Source organism: Otolemur garnettii, unplaced genomic scaffold (assembly GCF_000181295.1).
Source record: "Otolemur garnettii isolate 467f Iridium unplaced genomic scaffold, OtoGar3 scaffold00052, whole genome shotgun sequence".
In the NCBI taxonomy this organism is placed as follows: domain Eukaryota; kingdom Metazoa; phylum Chordata; class Mammalia; order Primates; family Galagidae; genus Otolemur; species Otolemur garnettii.
The window spans coordinates 12,475,747-12,502,102 of record NW_003852447.1 but is presented as its reverse complement, the minus strand read 5'-3'; the positions used below and the strand labels follow the sequence as shown (position 1 = coordinate 12,502,102).

At 41.1% G+C, this 26,356-nt stretch overlaps 1 protein-coding gene across 2 annotated transcripts in view; it reads right to left on the bottom strand.

Annotated features, from left to right (window-relative positions):
* Window positions 1-26,356, bottom strand: part of STXBP6 (syntaxin binding protein 6) — a 254,299-nt gene that overhangs the window by 46,622 nt on the left and 181,321 nt on the right. For both annotated transcript variants that reach the window (XM_003791994.3, XM_023514407.1), the window contains exons 3-4: window positions 6,113-6,243; window positions 5,061-5,226 (exon numbers count right to left, since the gene is read on the bottom strand). In XM_003791994.3, coding sequence (XP_003792042.1) covers window positions 5,061-5,226; window positions 6,113-6,243 — 297 coding nt within the window. The remainder of the gene's footprint in view (window positions 1-5,060; window positions 5,227-6,112; window positions 6,244-26,356) is intronic.

Sequence of the window (26,356 nt, the reverse complement as noted above, 5' to 3'; positions counted from 1 at the left end):
TGTTATCACAAGTATAGCAGTACAACATCATCTCCACTTACATCAAACATGGAGAAAACAAAAGCACCGTCTTAGAAGAAGTAAACCCACCCTATGTGAACCTGAGGCTTTACTTTCATAGTCCGCTATCATTTGTGATGCCATCTCCCATTTTAGCAGCTGGAATTAGTTCCGTGCCTCTGCCTTCAATCTCTATAGGTAGTTATGTGGCTTAGGGACCCAGAAACTAAATCAATGGCGCTGTAGTTCTGAAAGGTGACTGATCTTTAATGAAGTAAAAGAGAGGTGGACTGGGGAGGTGAACAATGACCAAGGCTTGAGGACTCTGTCCTAGCCTACTGATCCTCCAACCCTGAGAAGAGAAGACAGCTGCAGAGATGCTGGCAGAGCCTTGAGAAGAAGCTACCTCCACTTTTCATTAACCTCCTCCCCTCTTGCCATTTATGAGGGCCCTCAAGTAGCTCTGAAGGCTTTACTTGTATCTTGCACCAGTAGACCAAAGCATCACTATGTGTCCTCTAGAGACAAGGAAATATCATTTTGGAGGAAAGATTTTCAGCACGCCAAAGAATCTATTTCATTTTTGTTTAACTCAACTGAAGAGAAAAAGAAAAATATGGTCACATGTGGTATATATAATAAGTAGAAGACAAGAACTGCATGGAATTGTAGATACTTGAATGATTAACACAATGTAGAACTGGTATCAGAGAACTGGTCAGTGAGGGTCAAGTTGATTTGTTTCTAGTTCTCTGACCTTGACAAAGTCATTCAAAATTTCCAGGCCTCAGTTTTTCCCATAGCAGGGTTGGACCAGATACAGATGTGAAAATAAACAAAATCTAAAAACTGTTGGAACTCCAAAAACACTTCAAGGTTTGTGAGAGATGTGACTGTAATTTGAGTCATGTAGCATATTTTGCAATTCTACTTAGATTATAGCTTAACTATCTCCTTGGTCTTGTTCTGGAAATGATAGGGAAAGACCAGAGCCCACACTTCCTCCTTCTGATCACTGATCTACGTTATAGATTAACTGCATCCTTTACTATCCCGTTTTCACTCAGATCAGAAGGTGATCTGAACAAGGACCACAAACAAGAATCTTCAGTGTGAAATGTTAAACATTCTTTTCCTGAAAGAAAAGGACTAACTTCATGGATCAGATCAATGTAACTATGCATTAAGCCCTATATAGAGAGACTCTGAAATTTTGTTAAAATTTCCTAAGCTTTGTCTAAATAAATCATCCCAAATTTCTATGCTTTAGAGACTGACTTCTATTCTTTGGAATATGTGCTCCCTGGGCGGGCCTGCCTTCAACCTGTACACTTGAATAAACTCTCTTTACACTGGATTCTGGTTACTTTAGGTTGACCTAGAGGACCTGGGAGGCCCTGTGGGTGGCCAGGGCTGCTTCATCTTCCCCATGCTTTCATCTATTTAACCTACTGAAGCTCTGGTGGACAGAAACAAATAACAAAAAGCAAGAAAATTTTAAAGGTCTTTGGTGACTCAATTCTTAGGATGAACATATAGATTAAGAGTTATTATTTTAAATAAATGTTTACAACTATAAAAAGAACTATAAAAAAGTTAAAACTATCCATAACTTTTGATCTTCTCTTTTTACCTCTCTTTTTTAATACCTAGGGATGTGCTAGCTAAAATAGTTCCAACAATTTTTGCCTAATTCAGGGGCACCATTCATAACAAAGACAACATCCATGGTGTCTCCTAAAGTGTGCCACTCTGTGGACTTAAGGAAGATGCTTTCATGGTGGAGTGGGTCAGTGTTGGCATCTTATCTCTACTACTAACTAGATATATAAGCTATTTAATAATCTCCAATCCTGTTCCCTTCTCTATAAAATGAAGATAATAAATCGTATTTCCAAAGGCTGCTATAAAGATTAAATTAGATAACATACATATGGAAGCTGATATAGGGCAGCACACCAATACCAGTATTAATTCTCTAAAATCACAAAACTCTCCTACTGCATTGTATGTTTACAAAAAAACAATTGTGTCTAGGACTTGTGGCCCATACTATAAAGAAGAGACTGACCAAAAGATATTGTGAAACTGGGAACACATTTCTTTTGCTAAAGATGCAGAAGGCACCCAGAAGTTACACAGGTCAGAATGTAGTGACCCCAGAATCACATATGTTTTAGATTTCACAACTGTAATAACTGGTAGAAAGGAAGACTAATCAGCACACTAATCTTCCAGGGTGTGTTGGCACAACTGATTTAGAGAATAAGCAACTGCTTAAATAAGACAGGCTGCATTTGTTAAGGACATGTGTACTGCCAACAAATTATAACATCTTTAATTCAAACTTTTTTTGCTTTCCTTAGGAAGCCAAAACTTGTCAGTATTTAACTGCACTAAATCTTTTATTTGATTCTTTAGTTAAGAAGCAATTAACCTACACAATAAAACTATAATTTGGAAGTACATATTCTCAAAATCATAGCACTGAAAGACACTCTAGATATCCTCAATTCTAACCACCTCCCATCACACCTGGGAAAACTGAGGTCTGGAGAAGATGGGAAACATACACACACAGTCGCAGGAGGCAGAGCCCATGCTGGCCCTTGGTCTCTTTGTTTCTTACTGCAGGAAACTTGTCTTTAGCTTTATCCAATACACAAACACACAATTTGAAACACTGGACATATGGGTTCCACTTTTAACTTTGCATAATTTGGGGTTCATAAGGCAATGAATGAAACCCAAGGGACTAGGTCAATGACTGACAGAAGCAGTCAGGTGGGGCAGTGTGAGGATATTCAGGAAGGTCAATGAACATAGTAGGGGTCTGTCAGTCTAGGATTTGGGTAGGGGCCATTAGGGTCTATTGAGGGACCATACGTAGAATTATTCTCCGTATCTAGGACACAGCATGGTGACTAGCAGGTAGTAGCTACTTAGTCTTTATTTGTTGTGTAGGGGATGAGTAACTGTGAGTATGCAAGGACCCATTCTCAGAGAAGAAATGAGAGCCGTAGAGGAAGCAGGGATGAGGGACTGTCTAGTGTAGTCCCTTCTGGGAAGAGGAAGAAAAGAGTCAGCAGAGCCATCCCTAAGCTCAGCAGGAAGGAGGGACCCCATTTCCCTGCAAGGACAGTGAGTTTGTGGCCCTTTTGCTCTGTCTGCATTTCCATGCTGAGGGAGAGCAGCATGGGAGAGCTGTTCCCATGACTCTAGGTCTGGTACTGGCCATGCTGCTCGAGATGGAATATGAAGAAATAGAATGTTTGATGGGAGTCTTTCTCCAAGAACAACAGAAGTTTCAAGTATATAATGTCACATTATTTTTGGAGGAAACGGTGCTTACATGCCTACATGTGCAAGCTCCTGATTATGTGGATGTCGATCCGGAAAATGTTTCACAGTGGGATCAAACAATTCTGATCCCAGGCTGGCGGAGCAAAGCCCACCTGAGGAGGGATGAGGGAAACCTGGGATTTCTTGGCCAACTTTCTTTCTAGTCATTGAAAGTGCAGCCATCTGTGGTCCCAAGCCTGGTGTGCTTCGATTTTCTGCCAAGTCTGTTAAGGGTAGACTCCCAAAGCCAGAGTCATCTGAGAGCACTGGTGGCACAGACATGACAGAGAGCTGTAGCTCGTTACATTTTCCAAATAGGTCATGTCTAATATTTTTCACTTTCAAGCCACAAGATATGAAGAAAATATGCACCACTCATGACCTCTTGTATTTTTCTAGGATTAAATTGAAAAAAATCTATAATAATAAGAGTGTGCATCAAGGCCGAAGGAAGACCTTTCAAGGTGCTTGTGATGTAAACAACTTCTTGTTTAAGAGAAATGCCAACACTTTGGTGGATAATGATGAAGAACTGAACAGTGACTTCTCCACACGACAATTAGCAGACTAATGGCAAAATAACAGTATGTTTGTGAGTTGTTAAGACAGAACAGTGGATTCTGCCCTGTATCCATATGAAAGACTACACCCCCCCAGAGAGGTGTGCTGTCTTTAATGTGATCTTCACTTAACATTTCATTAAGACAAAGATGGTGCATTTTTAAAAAGAAAGTCTTTTAAAGCCAAGAGAATAGGCCAGGTATAATGGCTCATGCCTATAATCCTAGTACTCAGGGAGGCTGAGGCAGGAGAATCCTTGAGCTCAGGAGTTTGACCAGCCTGAGCAAAAGTGAGGCCATGTCTCTACTAAAAACAGAAAAATTAGGTGGGTGCAGTGGCATGCACCTGTAGTCTCCTTATCTCAGGAGGTGGAAGCAGGAGGATCACATGAGCCTAGGAGTTTTTGAGGTTGCTGTGAGCTATGATGATGCCACCACCCTCTACATAGGGCAACAGAGCAAGACTGTCTCAAAAAATCCCCCAAATCAACCAAAACAAAACCCACCAAGATAACAGCTCAGTGAAAAGGCCAATATTTTTTTTCCCAACTCAGAGTTGGCAAAGCTTTACCTACAGTATTTGGCATAATTTCAATTCTTTTATAAAGAAATGCCACCTACAAGAAATGTGCAAAGCAACCTCTAGCTGTTTCTCACTATGCTGTCACTCACCCTTAGCGCTGGCTAGTCGCACTCATCCTAACTCAGCTCTATATACCATTTAAGGACTAAATGAGCTCTTACTTGAAAGAAAAGGATAGCATCTGTTGGGATTTTTATATTAATACTTATAAAACATCTTGAGATATAAAAGGAAAAAGCAATCCAGAAAACTGTATTCTGCAAAGGAATTATAGAAAAGGTAGTAAAGAAACTAAACTAAAAGGTTTTCCTAATAAAGGGACAGGTTCTTTCCTGTAGTATGAGTAATCTTAGTTAAGTGGCTAATTTCTTCCAAAAGGACCAGCTTTTGGATAAGAGTGAAAACATCACCCTGCCTAGAATTAACGTATAATGAATGACCTTAGAATGGTTCTCATGCTGTTCTGATTCTTCTCTTGTTTTTGCCTCTAATTATGCTGTTGAACACCTGATTTTTTATGTAAAAGAAGAGAGTAAAGAAACAGGACGACTAAAGTCCCACAAATGTCCACTCACCTCCCATAATTTTGGATTGGCAGTTAATAAACTCCGGCTTCCTGTCTGTGAGGTATCTCTGGCAGGTGTGGTGGAGGATCTGGAAGAAGGTGCATTTCTCTGAGGCTGTGCTGGCTACCCACTGGTCAAAAGCATTTTCAAACAACAAATCAAACTCTGCAGAATCCTGCAAAAGATAATGAAAAAACTACTGATCTTGATCTGTAAAAACTACTGCTCCCAGCCTATCCCTGGTCAAAAGACTCACAAAAGCTAAAACAAAGACTTTGATTCAATCATAAGGCTCATCTTTATTAGCATCTAAGCATTTTGAGAGGACACAATTTTCTGTTTACCAAGCAAATCCTAAAACTTACCATATTTATAGATGTCCCTAGGTAGCTGGTATCATAGACGTTAAGGCAGCCTAAATACACACTGACAGATGCCAGAACTCAGACCACATAATCTCCTCCCAATTACATGGGAAAAGGATTCCTTCAGGTTCTCAGCAGTGACTTATATTAATCTTGCCCCTAAACTTTGTAGGAAAAGATTCCCTTTTATTGCTTTAGTATATAATAAAATACTATTCTTCATTATTGTTTTGTGTGAGAGAAGGGGATGTACTTTGAATCATAAAGTACTTCTCTTATTAAATCCAATAGTATTTTAATACATAATTTTTAAGGTACTATTCATTTATTGGATTTTTGGTAAGTAGACCTTGCCGTTGGGTGGTGCATTAGGAGATAAATGGAGCTTTGATGAACACGGTCTTTTCATACTGATACCATGGATACGATTATCTGAACTCTGCTGGCAAACATTGCTGGAGGTAGCATTTCTTCATTATGTATCCCCTTAGGTCCCTTCATTAAACATGATGTACATATTTGTAATTTCTCATAAGAAAGCTACAGGCATCAGGAAGTTTTAGTCATATAACTGAAACAGAGAAATAGCCTTGTTAAGAATGATTCAACCCACCCACCACCAGCACCACTACCAAGGTCAACCCGAGTCAGCCTGTGAAGAGAATTCCCTTGCTCAGCATTAGACAAGTCACTCACCCTATTAGGATCGATACCATTAACCTGGCGAAGCTGCTCGAGCATCCACTGTGATCTCCGAACAAACGACGTGGAGCCTTCGAACTGCTTGACCTTCGTGATGGACGCCTGCGTGGGTTTCTTGTTTGTCACTGCCAAGAAAAGATCACTCGGATCAGTGCATCTGCAGGTTGGTGGCTTGTTTTCTCATTCAGTGTTGTTTCTGCGAGAACCCTTCTGAGCACGTGGGCCTTGAGGGGGAGGGAGAGACTATAAGAGAATATGTGTGAAGGGTGAACACAAAAGGAAAGAAGTTCTAATCTCCACTCTCGAATTATTTACAACGGAGCTACAATTGTAAGGGCCGGTCCATTTCTGCCTTCATCCGTTCAAACTGAAAACAACTTAACTGAAAACTACTAAGCACCTTTATGGGAGGCTACAAGGGCACGATTGACAGCTTGCCAGGAAAGAAGAGTGCCTGGCTGACAGGCATCAGGTAGGGTGTATTAGGAAAGCTGATTTTGAAAGGAAAAGATGGTTACTGATCCCTCAGAGAACTACAGGACCTATTTCTAGTTTTATAGTTCAGTGTAAATAATTCAGGTTTCAGTGACATGAAATAATAATTGACTAAAAGAGAGAGAGAGAGAGAGAGAGAGAGAGCGCGCACTATGTAGCTCTATAAATTGTCCAGTTCTGTTTATATCCTTGTATCTAGTTTCATATCTAGTTTGCATCTAATTCTGATTGTATCCTGCATTCTGGGCATACTTCTCATGCAAATTCCTCAAGTCACCACAACAATTATCAGGACAATTTCTCCTCCCAGCCTTAGTGAGTTCCTCCTCCAACTTCTGTGCTGAAGATGAACATCATCACCTCTCAGACTGATGGTGAGCTTTCCAAGCTTCAGGCACCAGGACAGAAGCTCCCTAAATATATCTGGGTCTACTTACTCTATGACTTAGAGACTCAAAAGTGGAGAGGTAGGTAAGGGTCTTTGAAGGGCTTCCCTAAAAGCTCCTCCTGACTTCTGGCTGTAGGAATTAGTGAGTTTAAATAGAAAGGATGCAATGAAGGAAGTAGGAAAGTGGAGATCACCACTGGCTGTAACGGAGTCGATTCTACTCATGGCCTTGCTGAAGACTAGGCAGCCCTGCCATAGTCATTCTCTGTCTCAAATTACCCCACAGATTCCATATTTTCAAATAACTCTGCTCAATAGATGTCAAAAAGGTTTCTTAAAGGATGAAGGACAAAAAGCACCTGCTTTAGTCACCATCGGTGCTAAGAAGACTCTGTGGTTTACGTATCCCACCATGTCTACTGCAGTCTCAGTGTCTAGGTCAATAAAGTAAGAGAGGAGAGACCCAGAGAGGGGGAGAAAAGGTGGTCGCTCCGCCTTTTGCTCTCGTGACAACCTTATTTTCCTGCCACTGACAATATCTTTACGGCCTCAGAACTATCTTCTCCTTTTGCTCCTAACCCGAATTTAGCAAAGATTATTTTTATCAACAACTAATGCTTTGGTTTATTACTTATTATTTCAGTTATATTTGGCTCAGAGCTTCTGAATATTTCACACGAATTACATTTACTCTCATGGCTAAGACGTCACCCTCCCCTTAACATCCACAGTCAGTGGAAATTTTATAGTCTTCTATTCACAAATGGGCTCTCTTTAACAGGCTCCGATCCTGCTAAGTCCCATTCGGAATAACTATTTCCCTAACTGAATCTGGGCAATATGACCCATCTGTGCAGGGCTCTGTCCATCGATTTCACTTGATTCATTTATTTTTTGCGTCTCCTATGACACAAATGGTCATGCCCTGCTCTTATATTTTAACGTTAAAGAAAATAACGCACCTGGAATATATGTAGGTCCTAAAATGTGCTTAAAAGATTAAAGAATGCTTTTCAATAACAGGAAACAGGGGTTCCTGTATTAGACACACACCCCTAAACACACACAGAGGATTTCCTCCTTTGTTTATGTAAATCATACGACAGTTAAGTATCTGGGAAACATGAAGGTTTTTCCTTCTAACGCTAGTTAAAGTTATGAACTCCTGTTTTTATTTTTGGTCCATTTGTTTCCAGTTAGTTTACAGCATTTTTAAAGCTCAAACACAAACACTATATACCCGGCATGTGCAGAATTGATATTTTAGGAAGGCAAGTTCCATTGGAAGTTCTTCACTGACATGAGGCAGGCAGGAACCCCACCCACGATGACAAATGTCCCCCCAGAATTTCTCAACATGGTCATGCCATAGGGCAGGCATTTTTAAGGGAGGAAGTTGGATTTCTGTTCATTTCTGTCTTTTTTTTTCCCTATTAGGTTACTCTTAGCCCAGTTCTTAGAGTCTGGCTAGTTTTCCTGGGCAATGAGCCAGGTTTGGTTTCGTTTGGTTTGTGTTTATTGTTATTATCTCCAACATCCTACTTTCTATTTTGAAGCAGGTGCCTTAAAATTACATTATTATATACACATCATATAGAATTAAACAAAGCCGTTCCCCTTGTGAAATCAAACACACCACTACCAGACTGTTTGAGTACCACACTTGAAGAAACCAGGGCTTAACCACTTAATCATGATTTCGGGGTCAATAGCTGATAAAACATAAGTCAGTCACTCAAAATACCAGATGTCTATAAAAATAGAACAAAACAGTAATTTACCTTCTCCTTCCAAAGGAAAGCTAATTGATAGCGCACCCTGGGAATGCAACCACTGTGTAATATCACAGTGCTATGGGTCCAATTACCCCTATGCGCTCGACTCCCAAATTCAATATTTAGAATAACTTGAAAGGCCATATAATCCGGGCATTTATGTTATGCTTTCATCATTCACAAGCAAAAGACAAATACAGAGGCATTATTTAAAAAGGCAGAACAGGTATGATGTTCCCTAGTAACACTGCAGAGCACCCAGGACCAGCCTAATCCCCTGCTTCCTGTGGTGGCATCAGAGGCAGGCAGAAGCATGGGGTCAGCCAAATCTAGGTCATTTTGCTATCAGCTCTGAGAAAAGAATGTGGTCTTCATGGCCCCATGCCTCCCCTTCAGCTTTCATGCAGACGTCATACTACATCTCAGCTATGGTTAAGAAGCAGTGATATAAACCATTATATCCAGAATATCATTACCGTCATTACTTAAAGGTACCTCCCTCATGAATTAAAGGTCTAGAGAGGTCTTTTAAAAAGGGCCTTTCCACGAGACATTTTATAAAAATTAATCGGACACCTGGCTATAATCAAAAAGGGGAATCCAGTGGACTTCTTGTATCCAATCAGATAATTCTATTTAATTATAAACCAGTAAGCCAGGCAATAATAAAGTACCACCTTCGCTATATTAAAACTGGTCCTGCAACAAGTTGGGAAGGGAGGATTGGTGGAAGAGGGAAGAGGACATCGAGAAAGGAAAGAGAAATGCAAGTTATTTGCATGTTACGCAAGCTGTGAGAAGAGCAAATACTCTGCCAGTGACTCAGAGGCTGCTCTTCCATTTCAAGGTCCAATGCTTGAGAGATCGCCTTTTTCAAAAAGCCACCCTCTTTCAGCTGTAATCTCATTATTCACAGCATCATCTCTCATCAATTCTGAAAGGGAAAATCAATTCTGCCTAAGATACACATTATCTGCCTCAGCTTTAAAATGTTATTTTAAAGGAGAGAATCAGCATATAAATAAAATGATTACTTACCACCTCTACATCCTCAACTATCTCATAGTGTGGTACTTCTGTACATTTACTGTCCATGTTGAACTTAAATGGAATCATCTTATAACTGAAGGCAGCTATTTCTCTACACGTAAAATAAAGAAAAAGAAAAAGAAGAGGGGCTGAAGGAGGACAAATTGGATCCTCCCTCCAGCTTGATTTTGAGGGTAGGCAGCTGAAGGGCAGAATTTACTATACCCACATACTGAGGATACCCTAGACCTCCATCAGGCACCGTCCTACAACTGGCTTATGGTTCCTGGAAGGCTAGCAGTTTGTGGTGTGCCTGAGTGCTCTGCTCTGCTCTGCTGGCCAGACATTTTGGCTTCAACAGGAATGTTAACGAGAAACAAATAGTTTTGAGCAAAGAACAAAAGGTATCGTTCACATAGAACCTTATCAGGGATGCTCTTTGGCTGTGCGGGAGGTGAATGACAAAGGAAAAAAGATGTCCTCTGAAATGTGGGTTCAGGAATAAAGACAAGACGAGCGTGCCTTCTGGGCACTGCTATGGAAAGGGAAACAGTCTAACAGGTCAAGGTGAGAAAGGATTATTTGCAGCCAGTCTTCTATTTACTGCTCTTCCAAAAGTTGAATGTGTGGTAATTGGAGGTAGATTTCACAGTATCCATGTGAAATAAATACGCACCTATCAGGCCTGAGCCTGCATCAGCAATTTTATCAGGTAAGATGGCTGAATATTTACAAAGCGTAAAAACAAAAACATCTAGCTTGTTACCTCAAATGCTCTCAGAACAGGCTATTGTCTTCTCTGCTGTAGTTAGTGGGAAATGGAGCATGGTGCTCCCCACACAGGACTGATCTTTTACTTCTCACACTATTTCTCAGTGTGTTATAATTTAGGGACGCAGTAAATGTTTAGGCTCCCAGGCTGTACAACCCACAGCTCCCAAAGCAGATTGACTCATGAGCTGGCTCTGCGACCCTCCCTCTCTCCTCCCCTCCCTGCTTCCCATCTCAGGTACTGGGGGTCTTTGGCCAGAGTCCCGGCAAGATCCAAATGGGCCTGACAGGGCATTCTTAAATCCTCATATTTTAAGGAAGAAGAGTTGTGTGTATGTGTGTTTGTGTGTTTAGTTCAAGGAACAAGAAAAATGGGGGCATTTCAGTTACGAGCGCCAAGCCAGTGGGGTAGAATGAAGGCTGGTTCTCAGCTGTCCCTGCTCCATTCACCCTAAAGCAGAAGGAAGTGGCAGAATCAGTGCACAAGGCTTCCAGGGGCCAACTTCTTCAGTCAGCTGAAGGGATAATTATAAAGAAAGAAGTTTTCCATACAAAAGATTCCTTATTTGGTATCTCTAAACAAAGTACACAGGCTACATATCACATTCTCAACTCCAAACTGGAGCAGGATGAGGGGGAAGAAATAAAGGCGATGATGGAAAGTCTGGGAAATTTCTCCAAAGGGATGCTGAAAGAGGGATCATGTGTATGGAAAACTCCTTTGTAGAGAAGTCCAGGTAAGTCAGTCTTTCAGTAGAAAGCGATGAATAAAAACATCCTGCATCAAACATTCTATCTGAAGGCTGCTTTTAATACGAAGGCACAGAACCCGTCCAGAATAGTTAACTATACCGTAATAGAGCAAGTGATGTCTCTACACCAACTGCACAGGAATTACTAGCTGCTTTGAATAATTCAAATCACCCACAAGGAAGCAGCATCACTTTTGGAATGTGCAACTTCAATGTCACAGGTCCATATGAGATCTAGGTGGTACTTTAAAGATTCAGTCCTTTTTAATTTTAATCTTCTTTACCCTGTTTATAATTTTACTTTTTAGAAACTATAAAAATATGTGGATTTTTATTGTGAAAGGGTATTCTGGTTTTCAAGTAAATGAGAGGTTCAGGTACATCACAAGTGGTTTTGGAATATTAAATTTTAAACTTGGAATCAGGAAGCTTACCTCCCAGAAGGCTTGTGTTTCCCACTGCCCCCCCCCACCCCCCAGACTAAGACAGTGATGTCCTCCGTATTATAACCTGCTAACTGATGTTCACAGGCATGAAAGATGGGTGAATAAATGAATGTCTCCTCCACCAAAAGAACCGTCTTGTGGCCACCAGAAACATGAACAAATCAAAAATTTATTTTGGGCTCAATTGTTCAGTTTTAAAATCAAGCCACAATTTTGAGGGATTCAATCATTTTCCCTACTGTAAAAGTGGGGTATCCTGAGAACTACCAGTAAGAGTACAGAAAACGGTAATAGCCAAGAAGTCATAGAAATATCAGGAGACTAGGAGGGTAGGAATTTGGGGGTTGAAAGCTCTTCCATCAATCTCTTTTTCTGCAATCTTTACTCTAGCAGCATTTGTCTTAAATTATGTTTATTTCAGTCTCCTTGAAAATATGATTCCGGTCTTGAGATTCTGCAATCTGACAGTCCCGTTGTGTTTGATTTTTTGACTTTCATAGACTTTTCCCTATAGATATGCAGAAAAAAACCAATATGCATGCATTTTGGCTAAAGGGGAAACACCCAATGAATTATAAAACCTGGCTAGCATTAGTTATTTCAACTTTATATTTCATATGTCTGATTTATGTATTGTAACTGTAGAACAAACAAATTAACAGGCCAAGCCAAGAGAATAAATGCCCAGAATTGTGACAACTGTGATTATTTCTGTGGGAGATTAAATCTAACATTGCCTATTTACTATGTGAAGAAAATAGCAGAAGGGTTAACTATAGACAAAGTCTTATTCTGATCTTATTTCCTCAATTCTGGAAACAGATGTAAACATCATTTTTGATCTATTCTTAGGAGAGATTTACAAACAGAGTTTCAAAAAACAAAGGCATTAAAGAAACAGCTACCTGATTCAAGAATGTATTCAATCTCTACATGACAAGCTCAAAGTTTAAAACTAAAAACGTCAAAAAAGAGATTCCTTTAATGTTATGTTTTCCTTTAATATTAAGCATCATATGATGAAAAGTGTAGGCCAACCAGCAACTCACTTCGAGAAAAGGCCATACTTGGTAGAAATTCAATGCGCACTTTACCTGGAATAGCTGCTACAAATTATCAGAGCTCACAGGCTCTTCACAATGAGAAGAGACAGAACCTTGTCTGCAGCCTCCACTTCCTTATTCCCTCCCCCCTCCTGTTATAAGGAAGGGCATCTAGTCAGTCACCACTGGGTGAAGGTAGGGCCTGATATCATGTACCCATCCCTGAGTGTAAGCTTTCATAAATGTATTTTGTTGAAAAGAACCATCGAAGGATGTTATGTCATTATGTGGATATGGTTTTCCTTCAATGTGAAAAGAAATTCCAAAAAAAAGACTAAAATTTGAAGGAGACAGAGTGGCAGATAGAGAATTTTCTAGTGAACCAGGTACTAAACACAGAATATCACCAGTCTTTTTTTTTTTTTTTAAATTCAAAAGTGTTACTACTTATCAGGCTCAAGCTATCAAATATAATAACCATTATCAGTCAAGCAAAGGGAGATTTTTCTGCTTTCTTGCTCTCCTCCCTTCTCACATCACCACCCCTTACTTGGAGCTCCTAACCATACATTTTAAAAGAGGAGATACGTTACTGATGTTCCAAAAAAGTGAATAATATCACTAAGAATATGCCACCACTTTCACTCTACACTGTGTGAGATTGGGGGTAAAACATAGTAATGTGTTTTGGTTCAAATCAAGATCCACTATATGAGTGAAAATCAATATAGCTGAATTTTGGTAATAATAGGCAATCTCTACTAAAGGGAAACATGTATATACTTTATAACCCAGCACTTTCAACCTGGTGGCTATATCCAATCAAAATGAGTGCTAGGTCCATCCTCCTGCCTGAAGCAACCCCAAGTCAACAAAATACGTGGAACAATGGTTTCCAAGTTATTGCATATCAAGCAAAGAAGGATACTGATATGTGGGAAATGGGAAATGAATGAGCCCTATGATGGCACTAATATACTGCTTGGAAGAGTTTCCAGGCTGTGATGCAGGAAGGAAGAACCCAGGGAGAGACTGGCAGACTCCCCAAGGTAAAAAGATATTGCTGAGAGCCCAGGAAGACCAAGACGGTTAAAATCCTCAGGACAGAGTTCTGGAGAGGAGAGAACTGCAGAGAGAGAGAACTCCAAAGGTCTGCAGTTGTCAGGCCTTGAGTATTCCCCTGAGTACTACTCACCACACAAATGTAAAAAAACCCATGTAAAATGAGAGAAAGAATCACTTAAAATGAATACAGGACACACGGGGCTGGCAATAGTGCCTGCTTCTACCAGCCGGACCTGAAAACCTCAAGATTCATGTGGTGTTGAGTAGAATACACAGAAAGGTCTTGCTTCACTAGTGACCTAATGCTGCGAGCCTTTAATATAGTTCCTCTGGTTTGCGAACCACAGGTTGAGAACCGCTGCTCTGGACAGAGCAGTGCTCTAGTCCAGTCCTGCCTACCAAGTGACAATGTAGTATGGAGTTCATAACATACAAAAAAGGTAAAATGTATGACAGTAACTGCAAAGTTTGACATGAGAGTAATAGAAGCAAACCATCAGAATACTGTCATGCTATACATGAAATAGTAGAATATCACTTGAAGATAGAGTATGTTAAGTTAAAGATGTATATAATAAACCTAAACCAACCACTAAGATAATAGAAGAGTCACATCTCTAATGGATATGTCAACCTGGCTGGCCCATGTGGTGCCCAGGTATTTGGTCAAACATTAGTCTGTATATTTTAATGAAGGCGATTTTGGATGAGATTAATGATTGAAACTAATAAACAATTTATAAACTTTGAGTAAGGCAGATTGCCCTCCTTAATGTGGGTGGGCCTCATCCAATCAAGGGCAGGCCTGAATATGACAACAGACTGATCTCCCTGAAGCAATAACGAATTCTACCAGCAGCTGGTCTTCACGCTTCACCTGTAACATTGGCTCTTCCTTGAGTCTCCAGACTTCCAGCCTACCCTATAAAATTTGGATTAGCCAGTCATAATCACATAAGCCAATTCCTTAAAACAAAGTTCTTTTTCTCTTTCTCTCTCTATACACATCCTATTGGTTTTGTTTCTCTGGAGAACCATGATTAATATAACAGCTAATAATCCAACAAAGAAAAAAATTCCATTTATAGTAATATCAGAAAGAATGACATAATTAAGAATACATTTAACCAAAGAAGTATAAGACTTGTGTACTGAAAACTACAAAACATTGTTGAAAGAAACTGAAGACTTAAATAAATGAAAAAACATCTCATGTTCAAGGACTGGAAAACTTAACATTGTTAAGATGGTAATAATCCCTAAATTAATCTACAGATTCAAATGAAGAAACATGCCATGGCAATGGGTTAGAAGACTCAATATTATTAGGATTTCATTTCTCCCTAGTTTGAGCCATAGGTTTAATGTTATCTCAGTCAAAATTCCAACAGAAATTTTTCTGTAGCATACGACAAATTGTTTATGAAAATTCATATGGAAATTCAAAAGGCTAGAAAAGCAAAACAACTTTGGAAAAATAAAACCCAAAGGTGAAAGATTTAGAGTTACATGACTTGCAAAACTAAATGCTATGGTTTGAGCATTTGTGTATCGTCCAAAATTCACATTGAAATTTAATCCCCAATATAACAGTATATAGAGGTGGGGGCTTCAGGCAGTGATTGGCCATGATGACTCTTCCCTCACAGCTGGGCTTGGTGCCCTTATCACAGGCTGAGGGGAACTTAGCTAGGCCTCTTTGCCCTGCTGTCATGTAAGGACACAGCATCACAGCACTTATCCCTAGAGGATGTGACAAGAAGGCTATGTGTATCTTGGAGGCACAGACCGGGCTCTCACCAGACACTGAATCTGCCAGTGCCTTGATTTCAGACTTTCCAGCCTTTAGAACCACGAGAAGTAAATTTATGTCTTTTATAAATGACTCAGTCTCAGACATTTTGTCATAGCAGCTCAAACAGATGAAGACACTAAACTAATCAGGGCAATGTGCCGCTGGTATCCAAACAGACACGTAGATCAATGGACAGAACCGAGAGGCCTGGAAAAGACCGGAACATATAAGGAAAACAGATTTCAACACAAATACAGAGGCAATCAAGAAAGAAGAGTCTTATCAACAACTGGTATTAGAACAACAGGATATCCACGTGAAAAAAAAAAAGGAACTTCATATTTTATACCACACACAAAAGGAAGTCAAAAAGGATGACAGGTCTAAATGTAAATGCTTTAAACTGTAAAACTTTTAGAGGAAAACAAAGAAGAAAATCTTTGTGATCTTTAGCAAGGCAAAGACCTTTTACATATGGCACTAAGAGCACAAATTCATAAAAGAACATATTAATATGGACTTTACCAAAAACTTCTGCTCTTTAAGGGAATAAAAAGAAAAGCCATGAACTGGGAGAAAATATTTGCAAATCACTTATCTTATAAAGGACATACATTGAGAATATTCACTTAAAAACCTCAAAACTCAACAAAAGAAAACAACCCAACTTGAAATATAAGCAAAACATTTTGAACGAGCACTTCACTAACGACCATGTGGGTGGAAAATAAGCAAATGAAAAGATGCTCAACATCATTAGTCATTAAGGTCATGTGAATTAAAACCTTACTAACATACCATTATAAACCTACTGAAAATTCAACGTACAAGATTGACTATACCAAGTGTTGGCTTGTATACAAATATTCAGAACAGCTTTATTTGTACTATCCAGAAACTAGAAGCAACCTAAACACTGATCAGCAGAAGAATGGAGAAAAGGTGGTGTATCTGTACATAGAATACTCCTGAGCAATAGAAGGGAAGGGCCTATGGATACACACTACAGCATGGGTGAGTCTTAACATAATTAAGATGACTGCAAGAAGGCAGACCAAAGAAGAATATCTATTGGATGCATCCATTTATATAAAATTTTAGGAAATACAAACTAATGTTACAGAACAGAAAGCAAATTGCACACGGGAGGTGGGATGTGGGAACACTGGGGATGGGGGCAGGCAGGGCTACAAGAAAGGGATGACATGGGAGTAGAAGGAAACTTTCAGGGGTGGACAAGTTCATCATTTTTATGGTGGTGATGATTTCATGGTGTATATATATAAAAATGTAGAGCTGACCTTTGACAGACGTGGAAGGTAGCCTTTTGGGGTATTGGAAAAGTTTTATGTGTTGATGGGGGGGACATTACATGGGTTTATACACACGTAAAAAAACTCATTGAACTTCACACTTAAGATTTGTATACCTTACAATATGTAAGTTATACTTTCATAAAAAATAAAATAATAATAATGATAATAATCATGGCAGGGTTGAGGATCCCTCAATAGGGGTGCCATGGATTTCACTGCCACTGATTTGTAATCACCACCCTGACAGGGATAGTTTGGCCTTGCCCCTCCTAGTGCGTTCCAAGGTTGCTGTCAATGGCAGAATCATACCACCCAGTATCTATGGAAAGTAATATGCAGACGTGGAACTGTATTTATTCACTGCAATTCTGACACTTGCTTTCGCAAAAGTCTACCTGTGGGGCTTGAAAATGTCTTATTTGCCAAACTCCACTTGAGTTCATGGTCCTCTTCCTGCCCCATCTCTTCTGGAAACATTCTCCCTCAATCTCCTCTCCCTCTTAGGTGAAGCTCCCACCTTTGGCTCTTTTCAGAATTTTTCCACTCTGCCTGTGAAAATGCCTGATGTTTTCTTTTCTTCTAAGAGTTTTTTATTGACAAGGCCGGTCCCCAAGCCTTACCCATTCTCTTGAGAAGTGTGGTGAGAGGAAAGAGGGTCATGTGCTTCTTCCCACTGCTGCTTCTCTACCCACCCACCCCTCAAACCATCACTTCTCTGTCCAACGCTCTCCAGAAACTGCTCCACGAAAATTAAAGTCCCCCCTAATGATAAAACCCAATAGCTTTTTCCTCTGTCTTCATCTTCCTTGTTTCATTGTACTACTCCCCAAATCCAGACAAACTCTGTGATGGTTAACTTTATATGTCAACTTGACCGGACCATGGGGAACCCAGATTGAGCATTGTTTCTGGAGGAGATTAGCATTTGATTGGTGAACTCTGTAAAGTCGGTTGCCCTTCTCAATGGGGATGGGCACCATCCAATCTACTGAGGGCAGAACAAAGGGAAGGAGGAGAAGGAATCTGCTCCTCTGCCTCACTGCTTGAGTGAGGATGATCATTTTATCTTTTCTTGCCTTCCAATTGAGATTTATGCCTTCAGCTCCCCGGTTCTCAAGCCTCTGAACTGAGAATGAATTATACCACTGGGTTTCCTGCTTCTCTAGCTTGCAGATGACAGGTCTTGGGACTCACTTCTTAGCCTTCATAATCATGTGAGCTAATGTGTCATAGCAAACCTCCATGTATATACACACATATACTATCTAGTGTAGTGGGGAGAGAGGGAGAAAGGGAGAGAGAGAGAAGGAGAGAGAAGGAGAGAGGAAGAGAGGGAGAGAGAGGGGGAGAGAGAGATAGAGATAGATAGAGATTTCCTATTGGTTCTGCTTCTGGTTCTGTTTTTCTGGAGAAGCCTGACTGATATAAACCTGAAGACATTCTTCAAGTATAGCAAGCCTTTTGGGCATCACAGTTAAGAGTGCTGAAGCCAAAAGAGCTTTAGGAAAAGCTTGGAAAAGAGCTTGACAAATTCAAGAGGCAGGAAAAGACCAGGGTGGCAAAACACCCCGAGGAAAGGACAGAAGGGGTGAAAGTGCAGAGCCCAGAGACTCTCCCGCACTGAGGCGTTGCAAACATGAAGCAGGAGTGTACAGGATCCGACTAGTGTTAAAATAACACATTCCGACTGCTATAGACAAACAGATCACAGCAGGAGCCTGCATGAAAGCAGGGAAGCCCCTTTGGAGCTGCTATCGTGATAGTCCAGGAGAGAGGTGCCACCAGGGGCTTAGACCAGAGGGCAGTAGGGAGGACAGAAAGAAAAGGAGCTAGTTTGCTATACTCTCCATGGCTGTAGCACCTCCAGATGGAAAGGCCCAAGGTCAGCCCCCAAGTCCTGGTTATCTTCACATCCCAATGCCTTCAGTGTGGGATATCACATTTTGCATATGTCAGAATAAAGGTCACTCTCTACTTTGCATTTTTATTTATCTGTAAGTGCTATCTCATCTACAGACTACGAATACCCCAAGGGTACACAACCAGGTCTTCGTATTCAAAGCACCTGACGAAGGTCCCTACTCAGTGTTTTAATTTAAATATGCATCACATGACCTCTCTCTACTCCCAGTGGAAATAACCAAGTATTTGCTGTGTGTACTGACAGCCATGGTTAGCAACATCTCACCCACCCTGCGCTCTCTCTCTTTTTTCTATGGCTGGGGCTGGGTTTGAACCTGCCACCTCTGGCATAGGGGGCCAGCGCCCTACTCCTCTGAGGCACAGGCGCTGCCCTTTGCTCTCTTTTTTGGTTATGTCTCTGTTTTTCTTCCTTTCCTTTTAAGTCTGGGGTCATTTAAGGCAATGTGGGTTGGGGGAGAATAAGCAGGTGCACCTGACTCTCAAATCCCGCCGTGTGGTAAGAGCAGCTTCTCTCACACAGAAACCTGACTCTCAAATCCCGCCGTGTGGTAAGAGCAGCTTCTCTCACACAGAAAGCCAACTGTCTCCACGGCTTCTGCTGGGAATTCCAAAGTGGAACAAACACATTGTTAGGCACATCATTAGTATTTATGCAGCAGCCTGTGAATCATTGCTAAAATAAATGATGTTACTTGTGTTAAATGATTTCTTCCTAAGAAAACTCCCTGCGGGTCTTTTCATAGCACAGCCTTGATAAAGATTCAGAACAAAAGAAATAAAACACCTCAGCCTCTCGTGCTAGATGAGCGGCTGATATCCTCAGCTTTTGTTATTCAATTCCCCATGGACAGTTCCCGTGTAAATTGCAACATAACAGGAGGACAAACTTTCTCAAGGAGACAAGGAACAACTAGTGACACGTTAGCTCTTCTCAAAACTCAGTGGGCCATGATGTCTGCACACCTCCATCTGCTTGTTGCGTCCTTCAGATTTAGAGCCTGGTCTAGAGATTCTCTGATAAAGCCACACCGTAAATACCATACTGAGCCATGACTCTACACAAAGAGAAGCTGCCGCTCTCAGCAAACTAAAGGCAGCCACTGAACTTTGCTCCAGGGGGCTCAGGGAGGCAGCTAAGTGCTCATCCAACCTTCTGGTGCCTACACTGTGGAGTGTCGTTCCTCAGTTTTACTGGATGTCACTATGTGTCTTTCACATGAAGGTAAAGACATTGTATTCAAAAAATGAGTGGTGGGAACAGGTACTATGGATAGATAATGGTTAGTGTTAGGCCGAGAATAAATTTACTGAAGGATGCGTGCCAATAAGTACACCTCCCAATTTGAATTCTCAAATCTTTTGCATGAAATTAATTTGGTACCAAAACCTCAGCTTACTTTGAGATTTGGGGCAGAAATTACCACCTTTGCATCGCTAGGTAACCTATACTAAATTTAACGAGGGGCCAAATATGTGACGTCCTTAGATCAACACAATGTTAAAAATTTTAACTTCCATTGGCTCCTTCAGCAGCAGTGTGTACAGTTTTTAAATGAAGAAGCTAAAGTTCTGTTCAGCTTATTATACCAGTGTGACCTAATTAAAGTTCATTTAACTGATTTTACATGTATGGCTTACATTTCTGTCTATGTCATCAGCTTAATATGGAATTATACAGTGGGACGGTATCTCGAAAGGTTTATTCTTCACTCCATGTCTTACCTTTGGGTGTGTTATCTTCTAAGCTACATTATATAGATGTTTTTTATCCTAACTTATTTTATTTCCATAAAAATAAATTACAACTCACCCTAAAAGAAGGCTTATAATTCTCCTTTCAGGTTATGATGATAGCTATTTGTCTGTAGTTTCACATCCTTGAAAGTTGTCATTTAAACAGTCTCCAGTTTTCTCCATATGAAAACCATCCTGGTTCATTTGGCCTCCCCAGAGAGGACATTTTCCCCCCAGTGACCACCACTGTGTGGTCCTCATTCCCTAGCTGAGCTCATCACATTCCCTTCCAGATGGAGGCAGATCTAAGTAGAAGAGTTTAAAGATGCATCAGAAAATTGTCAAACACCACACAGCAAGTTCACAATCAGCAACAGACTAATCTGAACTCCTATTAGAGAATGTCGATACTTAAAAGCTGTCATGTTACATGCCGAAGGTCATGTCATTATCTACCATGAGTCTACTATAGACTCATTCTTTGGCCACATTCTCAAAGAGAATAGAGAAAAACTAATTGACATTTAAAACTTATTTTTTCTCTATAAGCCACATCAATAGTTGGCACACTACTATGTTCTTAGAGAGAAGCTATTTCCTCTCCTCACCACAGCCTGGACAGCCAAGGCTTCTGCTTGCATCCCTTCTCTAGCCCCTACTCCTGAAGTGTCATGAAGAGTGCACTGTACACGGTAAGCATCAATACAGAGTGTCCACTGAGTGACGCCTGTGGATCTTGGGAATGGGTAGTTGGAAGCAAGAGGATGGCACTGGGGGAAAAGCCTGAAAAGTGCAAGGCTCTGCAGTAGGTGTAATTGGCAGCTTCCAGGCAGCGAGTAACTTCTACGGAGAGGGTGAGGGTGTGCTGTAGCTCTGTCCCGCTATACAGTAGGAATGTGCCAGAAGATGCTGTTGGGGTTTAAAGGCCATAAGAACTCTCACAATGCAGCAACCAGCTGAATATTTACTATCTGCACAAATAAATGATAAATTATCTCCTCTCCAGACTATAGACTATTTCTAGCCAAGGCCCACCCCTGGATGGTGCCTGCAGAACTTGAGATAGGAATGAAGCAGATGTTTAAATGAGAAGATCACTAACTCGGAAGCTCTGATGTCTTGCCATAACCTCAACAGTAGCTCACCAGTATCGTACTATGGATTAAAACATTTACTTCACTGCTCAGAGGCAATAACTTTTCAGGAACCAGCCTCTCTGGACAAATGAGGCAACGGATGCATCACAGCTGCCTGACAGCCTTAACTGACGATCTGCTGCCTCTGCCTTGTTCTGTTTAACAGCTAAAGGTATCAACTTCTTGATGATGTCTTCAAACATCCTTGTGTAAGATTCCTTAAACCAGGCACAGTTTGTACCACTTTTTTCTTCATCTGCCTAAATGGGCCAAGATCTCCATGGCCATCAGAGTAATTTCTTACTCAGTCTTGGCTAAGGCTTCAGCATACTTCAGCACCAAAGGGGTCTTGACACCTCTGTGAAGAAGGAAAACTCTCCAGGAACTGCCAATACTAAACAAATCATCAGAAAAACTAAACTCTGCCAAAACTTCCACAAAGACTTACTTCAAACTCAAATTTTAGTTCATCAGCAAATCAGCATACTCCTAGACTTTCTGTGGTATGAATAAGAAATCCAAATGGATCTCCGAAGATACATATTCATGAATAAAATGCAAAATAAAGTACCAAAAAAAAGATGAAAGACAAATGCATTTGTGTCTGGCAATACAAGTCTATTTCAGCAAGTCAATAATTACAGTTAAAGTAACAGGCCATGGTTATCCAAGTGTCTTCCTGCTAAATCTTTTCTCAGCTACTGTGACTTCATACTTAAAGTCAGTGATCATATACACATGGTAACAGATACTCACGCACTTCAGAGTTCCGAGGCACTTGGAACCCAGTTGTGCACAGACACATAAGCTACCAGAAAACCCTAAGCATTGGTAAAAGTGTGCCAATTCCCAGCAGACTTAGAGGAAGTGACTGACAGTGAGTAACAAAGGCCACTTTAGGGTCTGATGTAATTACAAAGATAGGATTCAGCCTCTTCCCTATGTGCTTCCTCTGCTGAAGATGTTGAGGATGTGACTGAGTTTTATGGGGAAAAGCCAGTGTCCACCCAAACACTACAGAGGCTGCCCTCTTGATGACAGGCCATCATCTCCAAATCCTCAGGGTTAGAAAGCAGTTTGTGCACACGAGCTGGGGGTGAATCCTTACCACTGTTGTTGATTATCTCATTGCTATGTGTAGAAGATTCTACTCCGATGGGTTAAAACCATTCTAATAATTCAAATCTCTATTACTGGACTTATTACTAGAAAAATAAGGACTTGATTCTTTAATCAATGCAATGGGTCTTCATAACTGCCCCTGGGTACTGAATGCCTGGCTGGTCCCCACCTGTTCAGCCTCACTTCCCATTTCACACATCCACAATGAACTGTCCCAGAGACTGGACACCACCAAAGTGACAGGCTCCTCTCAGGGCCCTGTGCATGTCATAGTTCATCCCGTCTGTACACTGCTGTGCCTGTGACTTCTCAGCCTGGAATGGCTTCACAGCCACTTCTTTCAAATCTCAAGTGTGCCTACCTTTCACAGGCCAAGGCTAGATCTTCCCTCTGCCCCAAGACTTTCCCCAGAGATCCAGCCCAAAAGGGACTCCCTCCCTTTTCAAAACCAACTCTGGTAATTCTCAGTAGCACTCATTTTGGGACTTCGTTATACTGACTCTAATTCAGGAACATAAAAGAAACATTCTGTTTGCAAGCAAATGATTTGGTCCTAATCTGCCAGGTTCTTTACAATATTTAATAGATTAAACCTTTTTTGCACATTATGTTCACTCTGTTCATTTGCTTGGGAAGCATCTTCTCCCTACAGGTAGTGTGAAAAGAAGCTTCAGCCAAACTTGTGATGGATTATCTAGAATTCTACACCCAGAATGCATGAAGCTTCCTCAAATGAAAATACATTCTTTGATAATCTTGCAATGGGATCGTGCTGTTCATTAGCCTTTTGGTACCCTTAGGAAAACTGGCTGTGGTCTCTTCTTCTCAATGGTTTTTGGGTTCCATTTAGATGAAAAGAAAATCAAGTAAAAAAATGGTAGTTATATTTCAGTGCCCACAGAGGGTTTAATAGTCTGGAAGAGCCAGGATAGATTTCAGAGAGGCAAGTTCTAAGGGAACGCTTGAAGAAAGAGGGGAAACTGGGTCTCTCAGAGAGGAGGAGGAATACACACATAGCACAGCTCTTCCCTCAAGTTCAAGAATGAAGGGTAAAAAAAAAAAGTGCATCTCCAAAGGAAAGAGAGTGAAGGTGGAGACCACAAGGTGAACAGTTTGGGATTCTAATTAAATGAACAATGAAAACAATGACTTCTCTAGAACAAGCCACTGTGGCTTCCCATGAAAGGAAATGAAGGAAAGGTCACTGCCTTCTGCATACGACATTTATTTTTCCACCTTTGTGTTGGACCACAACCATTAACTTTCTCCCTTCTCCTGAGAACCCTTTTGTAAGTAGATTCATTTTGCAGATGAAAGTCCATGTCCTGGTTCCTTCTTCCCTGACTGAGGGAACAATGAGGATGTGGGGGAAGAACACAGGGATGGGGTCCAAACATAACAGACACAGGCAGTATCCGCCTGAACGCCTGTGTACATTCTGTTCCCAGGACCACGTGTCTAATAATTTACAGACCACTGTGCCAGCCTCATGCAGACATGTGTCTAATATCGCTCACTTGCAGACACAAAAGCCATCCACTGTCAATTCTGCTATCCTACAAATGGTCTAAGGGAAGCATCTGTAGGATCACACACTAAAATTTCCACACACAGGGCCCTCCAAATAGGAACTCCTAAATCTTAAGTAATGGCAATTTTTAAGACATGGGGGACTGAAGGACTATGTGTTTTTTCCTTGGAAAACTGCTCACTCCCTCTCTGCTCCTTTTGAGACCGCAAGGAAGATTTCATGGCTAGTTGTGTGACTTGAGAGCAAGGGCTTGGGCAGAGGGCAGCCAGAGCTGTATTTCAAATCTGGGGGGCAAAGGAATGAGAGGGCTAGTCACTCAGATGCTGATGTCTAATGCCCATGCCTTGATTTCTGACTTGTATTATGATGGAACTCACACTACTGACCTCTATGTCTAGTCAACATTGCCACAGAGTGTTGCTCAGTTATGTTCAAAAGAGAAGAGTCAAAAGTCCCTGGCCCAAGTTCTGCCCCTAGACACAGTGCTTATCATGCTGTGGCATGGTTGCCAGCCTTTTTGGCACCAGGGACTGGTTTAATAGAAGACAATTTTTGCACAGACCAAGGGGTTCTGAGGAATGATGGTTTTGATATGAGTCTGCAAGTAATTGATGTCTTATGGTCTCTGTGCAGTCAAACCTCTCTGCTAATGATAATTTTTATTTGCAGCTACTCCCTGGTGCTAGCCTCACAGCCTCAGCTTCACCTTAGATCATCAGACATGGGATTCACAGCCTAGACCCCTTGCCTGCACAGTTCACAGTAGAACTCGTGCTCCTATGAGCATCTGATGCTACTGCTGATTTGACAGGAGGTGGAGCTCATGTGATGATGTGAGTGATGGGGAACATCTGTAAAAGATGAAGCCTGCTTGCCCACTGCTCACCTCCTGCTGTGTGGCCCAGTTTCTAACAGGTACCAGTCTATGGGCTGGTGTTTGGGGATCACAGTTCTACAGGTTCCATCCCATCCATGCCATCCCGGCCACTCCACTCTAAAGGCTCTGGAAAAACACAGCTAGAATCCAAATTACCTTCCTAACATAAACAAGCTTTGTTTACAGAAATTTAAAACAAGCAGAAAGCTAGTACAGTCCATGGACAGCCATAGGTAGAAGGGCGTCTTAATTTAACAAGTAACCCTTCCATGCACACTCAGAAGAAGGGCATCATAATGTAATGGGTAAGCTAAGTGCCTATTTTTTCAGGTCTGCACAAAGTTGGTTGCTGAGATAACAAAGTAAAAGAAAATTTAGGTGAGAATACATGAAATATTTCCTTTAGGAGCCTTAGAAAAGGTCTCCTAGCATGGGGTCCAAGCAATATACAATGGTTCTTTAGAAGATCAACCTGCCGTCTCCTCAGAGGAAGGTAATGCTTTTTCCTGACTTGGTCAGTAGGCCATGCTCCTTGAATGACTCTCCAGTGGAAGCCAATGTTTCTGGCATCAGATTCCATTGTGGTTCGTCACCTGTTCCATCCTGTTCCCAAACAGGATTAGAGACACAGGATTTGGCCTAGAAACTAGGCAATGCGCTCTGTAGAGGAGGTTGCTCTTCGGAGGGAATGAACCTTGTACCCATTAGCACAGGACTGCAGCTGCCCCAGTAACAGCAACTACCAAGGGGGCCGGAAGCATCTGAGAGCGCTGGACTGGGCATCAGGGACTGGGGCTCCTGTGCCCAGTCTGGCTTCTTTTGCCTGGGCCAGTCATAGTTTCATCATTTGTAAGATAAAACTGGACCACAGAACACTATGAGACCCTTGCAGCGTTAGCGTTGGATGATTCTACAAGTCACTTAAATGCATGCTGCACACTGCCCATTCTCTCAAGCTCACTAAAAAATACAATAGCAGAATGCCTTTTATAGATAGAAGTAGTGTCCTTTATTTTATAGGTACAAATAAAAGCTGAAAA